The 20,149-nt window shown below is 46.2% G+C and overlaps 1 protein-coding gene across 9 annotated transcripts in view; it reads left to right on the forward strand.

The window, feature by feature from the left end:
- LOC147101147 (acyl-CoA-binding domain-containing protein 4-like) overlaps nucleotides 1-20,149 on the forward strand; it is a 274,772-nt gene that overhangs the window by 83,532 nt on the left and 171,091 nt on the right. For all 9 annotated transcript variants that reach the window (XM_085966359.1, XM_085966353.1, XM_085966360.1 and 6 more), the window contains 2 exons: nucleotides 575-681; nucleotides 6,538-6,820. In XM_085966359.1, coding sequence (XP_085822485.1) covers nucleotides 575-681; nucleotides 6,538-6,820 — 390 coding nt within the window. The remainder of the gene's footprint in view (nucleotides 1-574; nucleotides 682-6,537; nucleotides 6,821-20,149) is intronic.

Raw genomic sequence — 20,149 nt, forward strand, 5'->3', positions numbered from 1 at the left:
GCATCCTCCTCACAGCACACACGCTCACCCAGCTTTGTGTCGTCTGCAAACTTGGAGATATTACATCTAGTTCCCTCGTCTAGATCATTAATATATATTGTGAATAGCTGGGGTCCTAGCACCGATCCCTGCGGTACCTCACTAGTCACTGCCTGCCACTCGGAAAAAGACCCGTTTATTCCAACTCTTTGCTTCCTGTCTGCCAACCAGTTCTCTATCCAAGTCAGTACCTTGCCCCCAATCCTATGTGCCTTAACTTTGCACGCTAATCTCTTATGCGGGACCTTATCGAAAGCCTTCTGAAAGTCCAAATACACCACATCCACTGGTTCTCCCTTATCTATTTTACCAGTTACATCCTCAAAAAATTCCAGTAGATTAGTCAAGCACGATTTACCTTTTGTAAATCCATGTTGACTTTGTCCGATCCTGTCACTGTTTTCCAAGTGAAGTGCAGAAGATGAAGTCAATCTAGTACAGGTCACGTGCCACCAAACTTGACATTTTAGATCCTTGGATTAAGAGATTTGATTTTTGATGAAATTCAATTTTGATTTTGGCTTTTGATTTTCAGACAGCAGCAAGAATTACACAGTGGAAGATGCTGAACCGAATCATTTCACAAGTGACTCAGAAAGTGAGGTGTTCTGCGATTCTGTGGAAGAACTAGACCACGAGAAGGTAAGCTGTATCGATGGCAGCTAAATCTCATTAAAATGAGGAGGAAAACACACATTTTGTTCTTTATGATGATGAGTTACAAAGAAAAAAGAAAGTAAATTGGTGCGTCAGTAATTCCGTTCATTGCAGTACCGACTTGCTGAACCGAGGATCTTCCCTGTAATCCCATAATTCCCCTCCAATGGGAATAATTTCCTTTATGTGCAATGTGTTGCAGAATCAGAAACTTGTTTATAAAGAGCGGCGAGATGGTAGAGGGAATGTGCTTGGGTGGGGTGGGGGACCTTGTTGAAAGTGGGTGAGAACATTCATTGCATATACCACAGTATTAGAGATCTTCTCCCATAGTATGTTTCCTATTTCAGCCAGGTTTGCTTCCTCGCAGAGAGAGGACATCAGAGAGTGTATCAACTCATGCTGATCTTGGATGTGTTTAAGTGGTTTAGAGCAGCATTGTTAGGAGCCTAGGGAGAGCTCCTCATTACATTACATGAAGTCCCTATCTATTCAGTAAGGTATGAATTAACCAGCTAACGAATTGTGATCTAGATAAGGTTGTGGACATCTACATTCAAAATGTCGTCCAGGAGAATGGTAACAATGGCTTTTCTGAAGAACTTTCTGACAACTGCAGCAGCTGAAGATTCGATTTCTGTTTCAAAGACCATTGGTGGCCGTGCCTTCAGCTGCCGAGGCCCTAAGCTCTTGAATTATTTGCCTAAACCTGTCTGCCTCGCTACCTCTCTTTCCTAAGACACTCCTTAAAACCTACCTCTTCGGCCAAGCTTTTGGTCACCTGCCCTAATATCATCTTATGTGGCTTGGTGTCAAATTTTGTTAGCGCTCCTGTGAAACGCCTTGGTACGTTTTGCCAGATTAAAGGCACTCTATAAATACAAGTTGTTGTTGGTTGCAATCACTGACCAAGTTATTTTAATTCCAATTACCTTCTGAGTGACTATCTCCACAGTAGCCACTAGAGGGAGCAATTTGCTGTGGCAGAGCACGGAACCTTAAGAGTTTCAGACATTCAACCCAACGAGCCCATTCCTTCCGTGTGCTGTATACAGGCTGCCCTATAATGGGCGCTGTCCAACCCACTCAACTTCCTGAGAAGGGCAACCAACCACAGAGAATTCTCCAACATAAAGCTCTTTTTTTCCAAATCAGCAGAATATTAAACCAACTTTACAGCTCTCATTTACACATATAAGCCAAGACTCGTGCTTGCATACTGAACTCGCAGGCATTTGATATATAATTGAAAGATAAAGGGAACCTGCTTGGCATAGGGGGGAGATAGATCTGTTGAGGGGGAAGCGAGACCCTATTGTGGTGGAAACGATTGAAATTGTTGCGTGAAGTACAAAGAAACTACAGGGCTGATTTTAACTTTCGGCGCTGGCAGAAAATGGCCGCTAGCAGATCGACTACCCGTAATATCTTCCCATTGATTTGTCTTCCACCACATTTTCTTTTCCATTGAAGCCGAAAGTTTCAGCCCCTATAATACAATGGCCAGCTGTTTTTTTGTTTAAGGTGGAAAGGCAGGAGTAGAGACCTGGGCCTGGGTCAGAGGGTTGGACATCAGCTTGACACTGACACCCTGGCCAGAGCCCAGACAAAGCACACAACATTTCTTATTCGTCCCTTCCTCTTGACAGATTCTCATGCTGTCTCTCCTCCCTCAACTTGTTCTGCTTCCTCCTCTCTCTCCCCTCTACCTGTCACGGTCTCTTCCTCCTCTCTCTCCCCTCTACCTGTCGGGGTCTCTTCCTCCTCTCTCTCCCCTCTACCTGTCGGGGTCTCTTCCTCCTCTCTCTCCCCTCTACCTGTCGGGGTCTCTTCCTCCTCTCTCTTCCCCTCTACCTGTCGGGGTCTCTTCCTCCTCTCTCTCCCCTCTACCTGTCGGGGTCTCTTCCTCCTCTCTCTCCCCTCTACCTGTTGGGGTCTCTTCCTCCTCTCTCTCCCCTCTACCTGTCGGGGTCTCTTCCTCCTCTCTCTCCCCTCTACCTGTCACGGTCTCTTCCTCCTCTCTCTCCCCTCTACCTGTCACGGTCTCTTCCTCCTCTCTCTCCCCTCTACCTGTCGGGGTCTCTTCCTCCTCTCTCTTCCCCTCTACCTGTCGGGGTCTCTTCCTCCTCTCTCTCCCCTCTACCTGTCGGGGTCTCTTCCTCCTCTCTCTCCCCTCTACCTGTCGGGGTCTCTTCCTCCTCTCTCTCCCCTCTACCTGCCGGGGTCTCTTCCTCCTCTCTCTCCCCTCTACCTGCCACGGTCTCTTCCTCCTCTCTCTTCCCCTCTACCTGCCACGGTCTCTTCCTCCTCTCTCTTCCCCTCTACCTGTCACGGTCTTTTCCTCCTCTCTCTCCCCTCTACCTGTCAGGGTCTCTTTCTCCTCTCTTCAGCAGAGTCCCCGGCCGGGTTCGGTGGCGGGTCGGGTGGGAAAATGTTTTTTTTTTGACAGCGGTCAGGAACCCGCTGTCATCCCTTGCAACGCGCCTTTCCCAATGTCAGGTCTGTCAGCCAGGCAGCGGTGGGCGAACCAGTTAAACTAATTATAATGTAATTACCAGACCCTTAACAGGCATTTTTACCTTACTTTTTAACTTTAACTTCATGGCCACGGGAACCATGCTGTTCGGTGACCATGTCTGTCAACCTGAGGTGGGAGTTCAGTGGCCATTGCTCCAGCTTCAAATGTACAGTAAAGGTGCATACAAATCTGTCCAAGACCAGAAAGTGTTGAAAATAAAGATTTCAATGTTTGACAGCACATTAATAGAAACTTACATAAACATTGGATAAAACACCCAAGTGGCAACCCTTGTGTGTTGTTAGTCGGTATGATTGCACTAGGATGAGGGTGAGTGTGAGGGGTGGCCAGTGAGATGGGGAAGTGATAATGTAGATAGAGAGGGATGGGTGGAGGTGCAAGGTAAGTTGGTGTGAGTAAGGATGTGCAGGAGTAGGGTAGGGAGAGCAGAGTGATGGGGATGTGATGAGAGGCACAGCAGGGTGAGGTTGAGTGTGGCTTTGTACTAACATTTCATGATCTAATGAGATAATTGAAACATTTGTGCCACTGCACCCAGGTCCTCCTGACCACATCCCTGCTTGTGCCCTCCTGTGTAATGTGCAACCAGGCTGTTTTGGTCTCCTGGGGAGGTGTCTTCCGCCCATGGGAAGGGAAGAGAACCTCCCTGCATGCTGGAGAACCTGGGTGCAGCCCTCTGCCTCTGTGCAGTGATTGTCAGTGTTTGCAGCACTTCAATGCTGTAGAACACTGACAGCACGAATGTCAAAAGAAAGTTGGCCATGGACCCTTTAAGAAAACCGTTGATGACGCATCATCAAATGACGTCACCAGACCCACTTCCTCTAATTGGTCCGGGAAATACGCTGGGCTGGGCGCACTTAACAAGCCCCACCAACGTAACTTCATTTTAGACAGCGGGATAGAGCCAGCAACGGGGCATCGACCTGCCACCGACATCGCCCGCCCTGCACCTGCCGAGGTAAGGAAAATCGCGGCTTCTCTCTTCATACAGGTTCAGAGGACATTAAAAACAGCACCTCACGTTGATAAAACTAGTGGAATTCCAGGGTTTATCATGAGGTACAGAATATAGAAACAAAGAAGTAACGATGAGCCTATATAAAACCTTACTAAGATCTCAGTTAGAGCGCTGTGTGCAGTATTGGGCTCCACACCATAGTAAGGATATTGAGGCTTTAGCGAGTCTACAACACAGATTCACTAGGATGCTGCCTGGTCTGAAGAATTACAAATACGAAGAAATACGTGAAGAATTCATCACCAAGACTGCCTATTTCCACTTTCTTAACATTGCCCGACTCCGCCCCACCTCAGCTCATCTGTTGCTGAAACCCTCACCCATGCCTTTGTTACCTCTAGACTCGACTACTCCAACACACTCCTGGCCAGCCTCCCAACTTCCAACCTCTATAAACTTGAGCTCACCCAAAACTCTGCTGCCCGTATCCTAACTCGCACCAAGTCCCGTTCACCTTGGCCTTCATAGCGAGAGGATTCGAGTACAGGAGCAAGGATGCCTTGCTGCAGTTGTACAGGGCCTTGGTGAGACCACACCTTGAGTATTGTGTGCAGTTTTGGTCGCCTTATCTGAGGAAGGATGTTCTTGCCATGGATGGAGTGCAGTGAAGATTCACCAGACTGATACCTGGGATGGCAGGAATGATGTATGAAGAGAGATTGGGTCGATTAGGCTTATATTCGCTGGAGTTTAGAAGAATGAGAGGGGATCTCATTGAAACTTATAAAATTCTAACAGGACTAGACAGACTAGATACAGGAAGGATGTTCCCGATGGCGGGGGAGTCCAGAACCAGGGGTCACAGTCTAAAGATAAGGGGTAAGCCATTTAGGACTGAGATGAGGAGGAATTTCTTCACCCAGAGAGTGGTGAACCTGTGGAATTCTCTACCACAGAAGGCAGTTGAGGCCAACTTATTAAATATATTCAAGAAGGAGTTAGATATATTAAGGCTAAAGGGATCAAGGGATATGGGGAGAAAGCAGGGACAGGGTACTGAATTTGGATGATCAGCCATGATCTCATTAAATGGCGGAACAAGCTCGAGGGGCCGAATGGCCTACTCCTGCTCCTATCTTCTATATTTCACCCATCACCCCTGTGCTCGCATTGGCTCCCGGTCCAGCAACGCCTCAACTTAAAAATTCTCATCCTTGTTTTTAAATGCCTCCATGATCTCGTCCCTCCCTATCTCTGTAACCTCCTCCAGTCCTACAGCCCTCCGAGATCTCTGCACTCCTCCAATTCTGGCCTCTTGCGCATCCTTGATTTTAACTGCTTCACCATTGGCGGCTGTACCTTCAGCTGCCAAGGCCCTAAGCTCCGGAATTCCCTCCCTAAACCTATTTGCCTCTCTACATCTCTCCTACTCATAAGATGCTCCTTAAAACCTATCTCTCTCTGTCCTAACATCTCCTTATGTGGCTCGGTGTCAGATTTTGTTCATAACGCATCTGTGAAGCGCCTTGGGACGTTTTACTATGTTAAAGGTGCTATATAAATACAAGTTGTTGTTGTTGTTGAAATGGGTCTTTTTTCATTAGAGCAATGCAGATTATGGGACGATATGCTAGAAGTGTTTAAAATTATGAAAGGATTGGACAGGGCCGAGGGAAGCAGAGTGTTTCCAGTGGTTGATGGGGTCTAGAAGGAGGGACCATTGAAACAAGATTAAATGTAAAAGATTTAGAACAAAGGGCAGGAAAAACCTCTTTACAGTTGTGAGGCTGTGGGATTCACTTCCAGGGTTAGTGGTTGAGGCAGAAATTATGTCAACATTCATGATTAGAATGGTTGGGTGGATGAAGGAAAGGGGGGGGTTGGTGGGATATGGGAATAGGGTGGGTAAACAGGATAAACACTGACATGGGCTGGTTGGTGTTGTAACTTCTGTGTATTTCCATGTAACATTCAAAAGGTGAGTCATCGCAAGCCTTTCTCGTCCTACCAACCACTTCAGAACAGCTTGGTCCAGGAACAAGTTATCCTCTTAGCCACAGGTGGGTCACGGCCCAGCGGAAACATTTAGAGGACTGATAAATGTGAAAGAAAAAGGAGCTATAAGAAGGCTCTTCAGACCGTCAACCCCTCTGCTTCCAGTAGGCCAAGTACAATTTGTACAGTCAAGGCATCTCTCCAGTTCATTTAATCTCATGGGGAAGCTAAATAAGCACAATAAAACTTCAAAGAAGAAAGATTGCTGTGAAGTTCCTCCCTGATCCCAGAAGTTAATTACAAAAAGCTGGTCTGGTGATAATCTTCCATGCTTTGTGTCTTCCAGATTTCAGAAATTTGGAGCAGCAAAGGTATCGTGGAGAGTTCCCAAGATTCTTTCTGTGTACGAGACGTTGGGTGCACACCATTGTTCTGCAGTGTCGATGTTTCCACTTGTAGGCCAGATGGTCACCAGTTCACATCTGATGATTTACTTCGGAAACAAGCTACGCAAACATGGGCAGCTAATGGTGGTGGAGGGATTGCACTAGGCGGAGGAAGTCGTAAGAAGAAAAAGACAACATTTGCAAGTCCGTTATCTGGATATGAAGGGTTAATAGAGGAAAAAGGTAGGTGCCAAGGCCACCACATAAAGGGTTGCACAATCACCAGTCTATAGAATGGGATGAAATGGGACTTGATATCATTTGTGCAATAAAGGGATTTGTACTAGTAACTAATGGGATTGATACGAATTTGAGTCTGCCGCAAGTATCTACTCGGGTTCACTGGGATCAATCACTCCCTTTAGTGGTCTGGTTGCCTGCTTTTTTTACTTCTCGTCCTCTGTGATTTCAACCTCCCATCTCAATTCATCATGCTCTTTCTCTTCTCCTGAGTTCACTAGCCTCCTATCCTCCCTTAATCTCTCCCTCCATATAAACTCCCCAACCCATATTCAGGGCCACTCCCCTCGGCCTTGCCATCTCTCGTGGCCTCGCTATTCCCATCATGTCAATCGTAGATAAGGCCATCTCTGACCACTCCCTCGTATCGCTCTCCACCCACATCCCCCTTCCACCAATGCATCCCCCCCACCAACCCTACTTCCTTCTGTGTCCGCCCCTGGAAAAAACTCTCTCCCAACTCTCGTACAACTGCACTTATGAAATCCCAATTGTCCAGCCTTCGGCCCTCCATTCACCATTTCTGCAGCTACCGATCTGCTCAACCACACCCTCGCCACCATCTTTGATGCCCTAGTCCTTACTAAAACAATTACCCTCTCTCACCCTGGCCGATCCCCCTGGTACGGCTCTCATCTTCGCTCCCTTAAGTCCAAGGGATGCAGACTTGAACGGATATGGCAGACAACGGGTTTAGCCATTCACCGCCAGATCTGGCTGGACCACATAAAGCATTATCGGGTCCTGCTCTCGTCTGCCAAAATTGCTCACTATTCCAGGATCATTCTGGAATGCAAAGATAAATCCCAGCTCCTATTCTCCCCTGCTAACTGTCTTCTTATACCCCTCTCCCCTGTCTCCTACACCCTTAACTCCGACAACAAGTGTGAGGAGCTCATGGACTTCTTTGTCTCTAAGATTGAGACCTTCCGTTCAGTTGCCTCTGCCACTTCCCTTCCTTCCCCTAGCCCACCAGGCAAAACTTCCTCTAAGGCTCCCCCCTGCCCTAGCCCTGAGCTCACATCTTTCTCCAGTTTCTCTCCGATCTCCCCTCATGACCTCTCCGCGCTCATCTTGTCCATGAGATCCACTTCCTGTTCACTTGACCCTATTCCCACCAAACTGCTGACCACCCAACTTCCTTTTCTGGCTCCCATGTTAGCTGACATTGTTAACAGTTCTCTGTCCTCAGGTACTGTCCCCCTCTCCCTCAAATCTGCCGTCATCACCCCTCCTCAAAAAAACCCTTGACCTATCCATCCTTGCAAACTACCGCCTCATCTCCAACCTCCCTTTCCTCTCAAGTCCTTGAACGCGTTGTCGCCTCCCAAATCTGTGCCCATCTTTCCCGCAACTCCATATTTGAATAACTTCATATTTGAATCCCTCCAAACAGGTTTCCACCCTGCCACAATACCGAAATGGCTCTCATCAAAGTCACAAATGACATCCTTTGTGACTGTGAGAAAGATAAACTATCCCTCCTCGTCCTTCTTGACTTGTCTGCAGCTTTTGACATGGTTGACCATTCCATCCTTCTCCAACGCCTCTCCACTGTCGTCTAGCTGGGTGGGACTGCACTCACCTGGTTCCATTCTTATCTATCTAATCATAGCCAGAGAATCACCTGCAATGGCTTCTCTTCCTGCTACCGCATCATTACCTCTGGTGTCCCCCAAGGATCTATCCTTGGCCCCTCCTATTTCTCATCTACATGTTGCCCCTTGGCGACATCATCCGAAAACACAGCGTCAGTTTCCACATGTACGCTGATGACCCCCAGCTCTACCTCACTACCTCGTCTCTCGACCCCTAACGGCCTCTAAATTGTCAGACTCCTTGTCCGACATCCAGTTCTGGATGAGCAGAAATTTTCTCCAATTAAATATTGGGAAGACCGAAGCCATTGTTTTCGGTCCCCGCCACAAACTCCGTTCCCTAGCCACTGACTCCATCCCTCTTCCTAACATCTGTCTGAGACTGAACCACACTGTTCACAACCTTGGTGTCATATTTGACCCTGAAATGAGCTTCCGACCACATATCCACACCATCACTAAGACCGCCTATTTCCACCTCCGTAACATCGCCCGTCTCCGCCCTTGCCTCAGCTCAACCGCTGCTGAAACCCTCATCCATGGCTTTGTTACCTCTAGACTTGACTTTTCCAATGCACTCCTGGCTGGCCTCCCACATTCTACCCTACGTAAACTTGAGATCATCCAAAACTCTGCTGCCCGTGTCCTAACTCGCAACAAGTCCTGTTCACCCATCACCCCTGTGCTCGCTGACCTACATTGCCTCCCAGTTAAGCAGCGCCTCGATTTCAAAATTCTCATCCTTGTTTTCAAATCCCTCCATGGCCTCGCCCCTCCCTATCTCTGTAATCTCTTTCAGCCCCACAACTCCCTGCCGCCCCCCCCCCCCGAGATATCTGCGCTCTTCTAATTCTGTCCTCTTGAGCATCCCCGATTATAATCGCTCAAACATTGGTGGCCGTGCCTTCTGTTGCCTAGGCCCTAAGCTCTGGAATTCTCTGCCTAAACCTCTTCACCTCTCTACCTCTCTTCCTCCTTTAAGATGCTCCTTAAAACCTACCTCTTTGACCAAGCTTTTGGTCACCTGCCCTAATTTCTCCTTATGTGGCTCGGTGTCAAATGTTTTATCTTATAACACTCCTGTGAAGAGCCTTGGAACGTTTTACTATGTTAAAGGCGCTATATAAATACAAGTTGTTGTTGTTGAAGTTGACTCCCACTGCCTTGTATCTGCTAGGGTGGTAGCAGGACCTGGAATGTAACAGTGAAACTCCCTTGTGATCTGAACCAGATATCAACAGCAACAACGTGTATTCATATAGCGCCTTTAACATAGTCAAACATCCCAAGGCACTTCACTTGGAGCGTTATCAAACAAAATTTGACAACAAGCCACATAAGGAGATATTAAGGCAGAAACTTGGTCAAAGCGGTAGCTTTTATGTAGCATCCTAAAGGAGGAAAGAGAGGTAAGTGTTTGGGGAGGAAATTCCAGAGCTTAGGGCCTTGGCAGCTGAAGTCATGGCCGATATGGTGGAGCGATTAAAATTGGGCATGCTCAAGAGGCCAGAATTGGAGGAGTGCAGATCTCTCGGAGGGTTGTAGGGCTGGAGGAGATTACAGAGATAGGGAGGGGCGAGGCCATGGAGGGATTTGAAAACAAGGATGAGAATTTTAAAATCGAGATGTTGCTTAACCGGGAACCAAAGTAGGTCAGTGAGCACAGAAGTGATGGGTGATCGGGACTTGGTGCGAGTTAGAACATGAGCAGCAGAGTTTTGGATGATCTCAAGTTTATGGAGGGTAGAAAATGGGAGGTCGGCCAGAGGTGTGTGGGAATAGTGAAGTCTAGAGGTAACAAAGACATGGATGAGGGTTTCGGCAACAGATAAGCTGAGGCAGGGCGGAGACGGGCGATGTTACAGAGGTGGAAATAGGTGGTCTTAGTGATGGTGTGGATATGTGGTCGGAAGCTCATCTCAGGGTCAAATATGACACCAAGATTGCGAACAGCCTGGTTCAGCCTCAGACAGTTGCTAGGGAGAAGGATGACATTGGTGGCTAGGGAACAGTTTGTGGCAGTGACCGAAGACAATGGTTTTGGTCTTCCCAGGATTTAGTTGAAGGGAATTTCTGCTCAACCAGTACTAGATGTCGGACAAGCAGTGTGACAATTTAGAGACAGTGGAGGGGTTGAGAGAGGTGAGGTAGAGCTGGGTGTCGTCAGCGAACATGTGGAAACTGCCGCGGTGTTTTCAGATCATGTCCATGTTTAATCACACGTACTCCTTTAATCTCTCCGATAGCAGACTGAGTTAACATTAAGCAAGGTGTCATTTGTTTCGATTCATAAACTGCTTCATTCCACATACAAAACACCGAGTATGACGAAAGTAATTTGCTACAATCAGTTGAACTTCTGTTCACGTACCATTCACAAAAATAAAGAACATTCATACACTAGCCAACGTGAGGGAGAGGAGGAGGATTCTTACTAAATATAGAAAGATAGATTCATCCTCCTATCTCTCATGCCAACTGTGCAGATGTTATAAGAAAGAGAGAATTTGCATTTATATAGCAGCTTTCATGACCTCCGGACGTCCCAAAGTGCTTTACCACCAATGAAGTACTTTTGAAGTGTGGTCACTGTTGTAATGTAGCCAATTTGCGCACAGCAAGCTCCCACAAACAGCAATGTGATAATGACCAGATGATTTTTTTTAATTGATGTTGATTGAGGGAAAAATATTGGCCAGGACACTGGGGAGAACTCCCCTGCTCTTCTTCGAATAGTGTCATGGGATCTCTTACATCGCTGTTGCAATGTAGGAATGTAATCGGAGTTATTTTTCCCTTGCAGCCTTTGTTTCTTAAAAAGACCTCCCTTCAAAGACATTTGTCAACACCAAGTGCCAGATGTCTCCTCAATGACCAGACATTGGCAGCCAGTGGGCATTGTTTGGGAACTCTTCAAAACAATGGGCCAGCCCCTTTTAAAACACATCTGAACCCACTGTAGCTGAGCATGGGCCTGTGTGGAGCAACTAATCTCTTTTAGGCAAGCTTCTGTTCAAAATGCACTTTAAGACAGCTCATGCTGGGTCCTTTTTTAAGGGGGGAAGCAAATGGCCACAGAATCCCAAACCATGACAAGGTTGTTAAACACATTTGACTGTGGCTGGCCTGTATAGCACAATGCAAGACTGTAACTTTCTCCAACTCAGCTATTGCTCTATTGACAATATCTTCATGTCAGTAGTAGATTTTATTAATGACTTGGTTGCAAGCATTTTTTTTAGGGTAGTTAAGCAATAGCATCCCATTGTTTAAGCTGTACACAGTAATAAACCAGCTTCTGAGAGTTGCTGATGGCATAATTTAGATGCTATAAATATCCTGAACTATTCCTAATAGAGGGCACTTGTCAAAAATGTTGAAACTGGACCCTGTAAAAACCGATGGAAGATAGAAAGAAAAACTTGCTTTTATGTAGTGCCTTTCACATCCTCAGGCTGCCTAAAGTACTTTACAGCCAATGAAGTACTTCCAAAGTCACTGTTGTAATCATAGAATCATACAGCACAGAAGGAGGCCATTCGGTTCATGGTGCCTGTGCCGGCTCTTTGAAAGAGCAATCCGATTGGTCCCACTCCTCTGCTCTTTCCCCATAGCCCTGCAAATGTTCCCCCTTAAGTATTTATCCAATTCCCTTTTGCAACTTATTGTTGAATCTGCTTCCACCACTCCTTCAGGCAGTGCATTCCAGATTATAACAACTCGCTGTGCAAAAAAATGTTTTCCTAATGTCGCCTCTGGTTCTTTTGTCAATTACCATAAATCTGAGTCCTCTGGTTACTGACCCTTCTGCCACTGGAAACAGTTTCTCCTTATTTACTCTATTAAAATCCTTCATAATTTTGAACACCTCTATCAAATCTCCCCTTAACCTTCTCTGTTCTAAGGTTTCTCCAGTCTAGCCACGTAACTGAAATCTTTCATTCCTGGTATTCTAGTAAATCTCCTCTGCGCTCTCTCTAAGGTCTTGACATCCTTCCTAAAGTGTGGTGCCCAGAATTGGCTACAATACTACTGGGGCCTAACCAGTGTTTTATAAGGATTTAGCATAACTTCCTTACTTTCGTACTCTCTGGCTCTACTTATAAAGCCAAGGATCTCGTATACCTTTTTAACAGATTTCGCAACTTGTCCCGGATTGTTGTCTCTCAAAGTTTCCCACCACTGACATTAGGTTGGTTGGCCTGTAGTTGTCAAGTTTATCCCTCTCCCCTTTTTTGAACAGGGGTGTAACATTTGCAATCCTCCAGTTCTCTGACACCACTCCCATATCTAAGAAGGATTGGAAGATTGTGGCCAGAGCCTCCGCAATTTCCACCTTTACTTACCTCAGTAACCTAGGATGCATCCCATCCGGACAGGGTAACTTTCCTACTTTTGAGTGCTGCCAACTTATTAAGTATCAGCTCTTTAGCTATTTGTATCCTATCCAATGTCTCTACTACCTCCTCCTTTGCTGTGACATTGGCAGCATTCTCTTCAATAGTGAAGACAGATGCAAAGTACTCATTTGGTACCTCAGCCATGCCCTCTGCTTCCACAAGAGGATCTCTTTTTATTGCAAAATCGGCCCCACCCTTCCTTTGAGTACCCTTTACTATTTATGTGTTTGGGAAAGACTTTTGGGTTCCCTTTTATGTTACCCAGCCAATGTGCACACTGCAAGGTCCCACAAACAGCAATGTGATAATGACCAGATAATCTCTTTTAGTGATGTTGGTTGAGAAATAAATATTGGCCGGGATACTGGAGAGAATGTGGTGTATTTGGATTTTCAGAAGGCCTTTGATAAAGTCCCACATAAGAGGTTAGTGTGCAAAATTAAAGCACATGGGATTGGGGGTAATATACTGGCATGGATTGAAAATTGGTTAACAGGCAGGAAACAGAGAGTAGGAATAAATGGGTCTTTTTCGGGGTGGCAGGCGGTGACTAGTGGGGTACCACAGAGATCAGTGCTTGGGCCCCAGCTATTCACAATATATATCAGTGATTTGGATGAGGGAACCAAAAGTAATATTTCCAAGTTTGCTGACGACACGAAACTAGGTGGGATTGTGAGTTGTGAGGAGGATGCAAAGAGGTTTCAAGGCGATTTAGACAAGTTGAGTGAGTGGGTAAATACATGGCAGATGCAGTATAACGTGGATAAATGTGAAGTTATCCACTTCGGTAGGAAAAACAGAAAGGTAGAGTACTATTTAAATGGTGATAGATTGGGAAATGCTGATGTACAAAGGGACCTGGGTGTCTTTGTACACCAGTCACTGAAAGCAAACATGCAGGTGCAGCAAGCAGTTAGGAAGGCAAATGGTATGTTGGCCTTCATTGCAAGAGGATTTGAGTACAGGAGCAAGGATGTCTTACTACAGTTGTACAGGGCCTTGGTGAGACCACACCTGGAGTTCTGTGTGCAGTTTTGGTCTCCTTACCCAAGAAAGGATATACTTGCCTTGGAGGGAGTGCAGTGAAGGTTCACCAGACTGATTCCTGGGATGGCAGGACTGTTGTATGAGGAGAGATTGGGTCGACTAGGCCTGTATTCACTAGAGTTTAGAAGAATGAGAGGGGTTCTCATTGAAACGTATAAAATTCTGACAGGGCTGGACAGACTGGATGCAGGGAGGATGTTTCCCCTGGCTGGGGAGTCTAGAACGAGGGGTCACAGTCTCAGGGTAGGACATTTAGGACTGAGATGAGGAGAAATTACTTCACTCAGAGGGTAGTGAACCTGTGGAATTCTCTACCACAGAAGGCTGTGGAGGCCAAGTCACTGAATATATTTAAGAAGGAGATAGATAGATTTCTAGACACAAAAGGCATCAAGGGGTCTGGGGAGAGAGCGGGAATATTGTATTGAGATAGAGGATCAGCCATGATCATATTGAATGGCGGAGCAGGCTCGAAGGGCCGAATGGCCTACTCCTGTTCCTATTTTTCTATGTTTCTAGAACTCCCCTGCTCTTCTTCAGAATAGTGCCATGGGATCTTTTATGACCACCTGAGAGGGCAGACAGGGCCTCAGTTTAACGGTTCATCCAATAGGCAACACCTCCAATATTGCAACACTCCCTGAGTGCCAGCCTAGATTTTATGCTTAAGTCTCTGGAGTAAGCAGCTTTTACATTACTTGCTTCTGAAGTGCAAGTCTCGCACAGCTGGCCGCAGTCTGAAAGTAAACTTGCTGGGATTCGCGGCGGCTGTTTGCTGGAGAGTCTGGATGAAAATGGGCCTCCCAGTTGCTGGCCTTCGCAGATAACAAGCTTCGGGCTGGAGTTAGCTGCATATGGCCCACGTGCCGAGAACTGACACCACTGGCACAGGTCTTAGCTCGCCTTAAAAGCAGCTTTAGCCACACCTTAGAGCAGTTGGAAGGGATGTAATGTTACATTGAAAGTAGGTTCTGTATCATCACTTCAGTCTTCACTGACACTCTTTGGCATTTGGTGAAACCTGACCTGCTTGTTTTTAATCTGCACTTCATCTGTGAAACTTTACTCTGAGGAGAACCATCCATTGAACAGCATCACAATTACTTGAGCCTTCTGTGACTTGTGGCATCCCAATTGCAGATGGGACAAATGTGCTGTCCCCAATTTAGTGACACAGGACTCATACCTTGTGTGCCCATTTTATTGTGTTTGTTTCCTGCTTGTATTGTGATGGCAAAGGTCACAGAACGATCAAGTAATTGTGAAATGGTTCATTAAACAAGGCTTGGCCTATTCTTATTGAAACCTCCATAATGACAGCAGAGAACTGCTTGTTGATTGATGAAAGGATTGTTCTCGTCTGTTAAACTGTCCCGGGAGAAGCGCACAACAATGTGACTAGTGACACAATTATGTTTTTATGTCATCAATTGCACTGGTACTACAATATTTTTTTTATCGAACATAGCGGTTAAGGGTGGAAAATAAATTGAAAAGCCTACAGTCAGCAGTAGCTGACGCAGCATGGATTTACCACGAGGGTTAAAAGGGGAGTTCTACATAAATTGTCTTCTGCCAGGCTCCCTCTAATCAGCAGTTCCAAATCAGGGTAACGCGGCATGATTGAGTGGTGCCAGCAGTTGCTCTACGGCAGTTTATGAAGTAGTCTGAGCCTGCATCAAAACTCACTGAGGCAGTAACGGCCAATGTCATTTTAAACCAGAACAGTTGAGCTTTCTGTGTATTATTATACTATTACTGCACTGAAATTAAAGATAAAGTTTACTCGTGTGCCCAAAGAAATAACCTTTATGCTTGCTGGCACCACTCAGTCATGCCATGTTACCCTGATTTGGAACTGCTGATTAGAGGGAGCCTGGCAGAAGACAATTTATGTAGAACTCCCCCTCAGGTGACATGATGGAGTTCTGCTCTAGTGACAGATAAAGGGCGGGGGGGGGGGTGGGAGGGCTGCAGCTCACAGTTGCTATTCCCATTCCTGAGGTCACTGCAGCAGAACAAGATGGGAGGGCCCCTACAGAAAATGGCCGCCTCTTATCAGGAGTGACTGAGGTACAATTCAATAAATAATGCCTATTTTTTTTTTTTAATTTTAACAGTGAGTAAGAATTATAAGTGAAAATAGGACTGAGTTGCCTGAGCTTTGTCGACCAAATTGCCAGGGCTCAAGGCCCTTAAAATAAAAATTACAAAGTATTTACAGCACAGAAACAGGCCATTCGGCCCAACAGGTCCATGCCGGTGTTTATGCTGCACATGAGCCTCCTCCCACCCTTCTTCATCTAACCCCATCATCATATTCCTTTCACCCTCATGTGCTTATCAAACTTCCCCTTAAATGCATCTATGCTATTCGCCTCAACTACTCCTTGTGGTAGTGAGTTCCACATTCTATCCATTCTCTGGGTAAAGAAGTTTCTCCTGAATTCCCTATTGGATTTATTAGTGACTATCTTATATTTATAGCCCCCAGTTCTGGTCTCCCTCGCAAGTGGAAACATCGGGGGGAAAATTCAGTTGATAGCGCCACCCGTTAGCGCCTGAAGAGGGCGCTAATTGGGGCGCAAACCAACTATCATCCGGGCGCGGCACTGCCCACGCCTCCCGCAAAATTTAGTGGTGGTGCTAACCGGTAGCGCCCTGCGGTGCTGCGCCACTGGCGATGACGTCATTGGTGTGCGCAGTGCTCTGCTCACACCCCGGCCACGATCTTTCGGCGCGCCCCCTGATTTACCGCTGGACGCTATGTGTGACGGGGTCAGGGGGGTGTACCTGCGGCCGGGGAGGCGCAATTTAAAGACAAGGTGCGGGGCGGCCATTTTTGTTGCTGGCCACCTGCCAGCACCTGCCTGCGCTCCCTTCCCCGGCTTCCTGAACCCTCCTGCGGAGTGCCGGCTGCGCTCCAAGAGCCCGGCACTTCTCTTGGGTGCCGGGCTCTTTTGCCTGCACTCTCGATCCCCGGGGGCCCAGCTGGGCCCCAGGTCGCGCTGCACAAGGCCCCTCCTCTTTAAGAAGGGGAGGAAGGCCTGCAATACCGCGGCGCAACGTGCCGCAGCGTGTGGCGCTGCAGCACGTAGCGCCATGATATTCACTCACAGCGCCCCAAGAGGGATGTGGGGCGAGTAGCACCGTGCTTCCCTCTTGGGGTGCAACCACTCAATTTCCGGTGTGGGGGCACTAATTTTTCCAGGCTGGCGAAGTTAACGCCTCAATTGGGGCGCTACTCAATTTTTAGCCCATCGTCTCTACGTCTACCCTATCAAACCCTGCCATAATCTTAAAGACCTCGATCCGATCACCCCTCAGTCTTCTCTTTTCTAGAGAAAAGATCACTAGCCTGTTCAATCTCTCCTGATAGGTATAACTCCTCAGTTCTTGTATTATCCTCATAAATCTTTTTGCACCTTCTCCAGTGCCTCAATATTCTTTTTATAATATGGAGTCCAGAACTGTGCACAGTACTCCCAAGTGTGGCCTAAGGTTCTATAAAACTTCTCTGCTATTCAATTCTAGAAATAGGCCGTGGGTTGCAGATTGGGCACCCTTACTGTCGGCGGTTTGTCTCTGACCTTCATTGTTTATTTTGGTGAGGAAAGGCAGCTTCCATTTTCACTCCAGCTATTTCAAAACTGTATGAGATAAAATACAGAAACCTCCCCATCTTGAACAGTTCAGATGGAGCTTGTGAAATGCTTGAGCTTCGCTCTCACAGTTCATAGCATCTGATTCCCTCTTGTGTATTACCTATTAATATTCATTCAGGATGAATTGTAGCATTTAAATTTGACTGTTGAAATCAGAATTTTTGGAAATTGCTTCAGCTCCTTGTTTCTATTCATCTAACACTTCACTGAGTTTCACTGATGTAGAAGAGATATTGCAGCTGCTTCTGATTACTGGTACAGACCCACTGTTACAGATGGGCACAATAGTTTAGCAATGAGTCTTTGGTAAAAAATCAAACTGCTTCATTTGTTAACCAATTCAGCATAATTTTTAAAATACAATATTTTAGTTTCATTGAACAAACATTGTGAATTGAGAACTGTTCAATGTCTATAAATTTCTCTAATTCTGCATTATAATATTCAAGATTTTCTTTTGAGAAGCCTGAGTGAAGGCCGATGCTGCGATTCCTTTCAGAAATTTCCAATGAAAAGAGGCACTCGTGCATTTAAAAAAAAAAAGGACTTGGGTTAACTATACGCCACTGTGCAGTAAAAAAGGCCTGTATGGAGGCACAGCCAGTTTACCCAGGAAACAACTAATCCTTACAGACCAGCAAGGCCCCAAGTTTAGTCCTCGGTTTGTGAAGAGTTAGCTGATCTCAGTTAGGGAAAGGGGTTAGGGACTCTAAAGTTAGTCCTAATACCCTGACATAGGGAGGGGAAAAATCCACCAGGATTCCTGCTCCTGATGGCAATCTAATGGCCTCTCCTGGAAAGTGTGGGTCTATAATGCCGGGCAAGGAAACAATCAGCTCGATTGAAATATTTCCATAGTCAAATAGCCTGCTGACACTTAAGCCCCCAACTTCTCGGGCCTTTGGGGAGAAAGGGGTGCAATTGTGGCGCGGTGATGACATGCCAGCTAGAATTTGGAGCAGGACCATGTTCTGCCCCTTTTTTTTGGTGCTCTTCCACTGGAAGTGGGATATTATCAGAAGAGGAGCGCTGGTGGGATCGTGTCATCTGCTGGAAATCCTGCTGGTTCTGTAACGACAGACCCATGTGCTGCTGGCGTGTGTAGCATGCCAGAATCAGGTCCTGAAGGAAATGACATCCACAAGTGCTTAAAATGCCAATTACCCAACAGCAAGTTTGAATTTACTGAAACTCTTGTCCATTTCGGGGTATCTTCAGCTGGTATACATACTAGCCATCTTAATGCTGTGACAAGGTGCTTATCAAAAAGTCCGGATTACAGAGAGTTATAGTTAAAAGGTACGAGAGCTCCGTACACAGCAACAAATCCAGGCTTCCCTGTTGCTTAGCAACAGGTGCAAGAAGCCCGGCTACAGACCAAGCGTCCCTGTTGCTTAGCAACAAGTGCAGGAACCCCCGATTACACAGCCAAGAATCAAAAAACGGCCACTAATCTGAAGAAAAACTTAATTGAACTTGCTCCTGAATTTTGCCGGTTAACCGAGATTTCCGGTTGTTTGGGTGCCGGTAAAGCGAGAGTTTCCTGTACATCAATCATTTAAAGCTAGTAGACTGGTATAAAAAGCAATCTAAAAGGTTAACAGAATGTTGGCCTTTATCTCAAGGGAGCTGCTATACAAAGGGGGAAAAAGTTATGCTGCAGTTGTAGAGAGCTTTGGTCAGACCCCATCTGGAGTACTGTGTTCAGTTTTGGGCACAGCCCCTCAGGAAGGATCTATTGACCTTGGAGAGGGTGCAGCGCAGATTCACCCGAATGATACCAGGGCTTAAATGGTTAAATTATGAGGACAGGTTGCATAAACATGGTTTACATTCCCTCAAGTTTAGATGGTTGAGAAGTGATCTAATAGAGGTATTTAAAATGATTAAGGGATTCTATAGGGTAGATACAGAGAAACCATTTCCTCTGGTGGGGAATCCAGAACAAGAAGGCATAACCTTAAAACCAGAGCTAGGCCATTTAGGAGTGAAATCAGGAAGCACTTTTTCACATAATGGGTAGTGGAAATATGGAAATCGCTCCCCTAAAAAGCTGTTTCCATTTTACATACCAGCCATTTTTAAGGCTTCTCCAAGTCGGGATGCTATTTTAGTGCTGTTTTTGTAATTTGGATCAGTCCCTCCAAGAAATTGGGTTGACGCTCCTCGTACTTGTTCCACTTTGGACCTAACAGTCTGTGATTCTCCCCACCTGTAGCATAACTCTGTTTTACAGGCTGCTGATGGGATGGCCAATGCCATTGGCCGACTGTTGTGTCTGTCCCTCCAGCTGACCAGTCAGAAGCTGAGACCAGCTGTGGAGAACAACCCGAAGAAGACTGATGTTATATTTTTGTGGGCACAATGAACTTATGTTCAGAAATATGATATAGAGGATTTTTTTTTAAGTTTAAAAATAAATTGAGATTTAATTCTTTGAATAATAGTACTCTCCTAGGGTTGGGAGCAGCAGCACCAGTTGCTGAGGGATTTCCTGTTTGGTGTTTGTAGTAAAATTGCAAACGGGAGTCTATGGTTGAGCTGATCGTCCATGCATCA

This window comes from Somniosus microcephalus, chromosome 24, assembly GCF_052327205.1.
Source record: "Somniosus microcephalus isolate GS21.2 chromosome 24, FLI_Smic_1.0, whole genome shotgun sequence".
Lineage (NCBI taxonomy): Eukaryota > Metazoa > Chordata > Chondrichthyes > Squaliformes > Somniosidae > Somniosus > Somniosus microcephalus.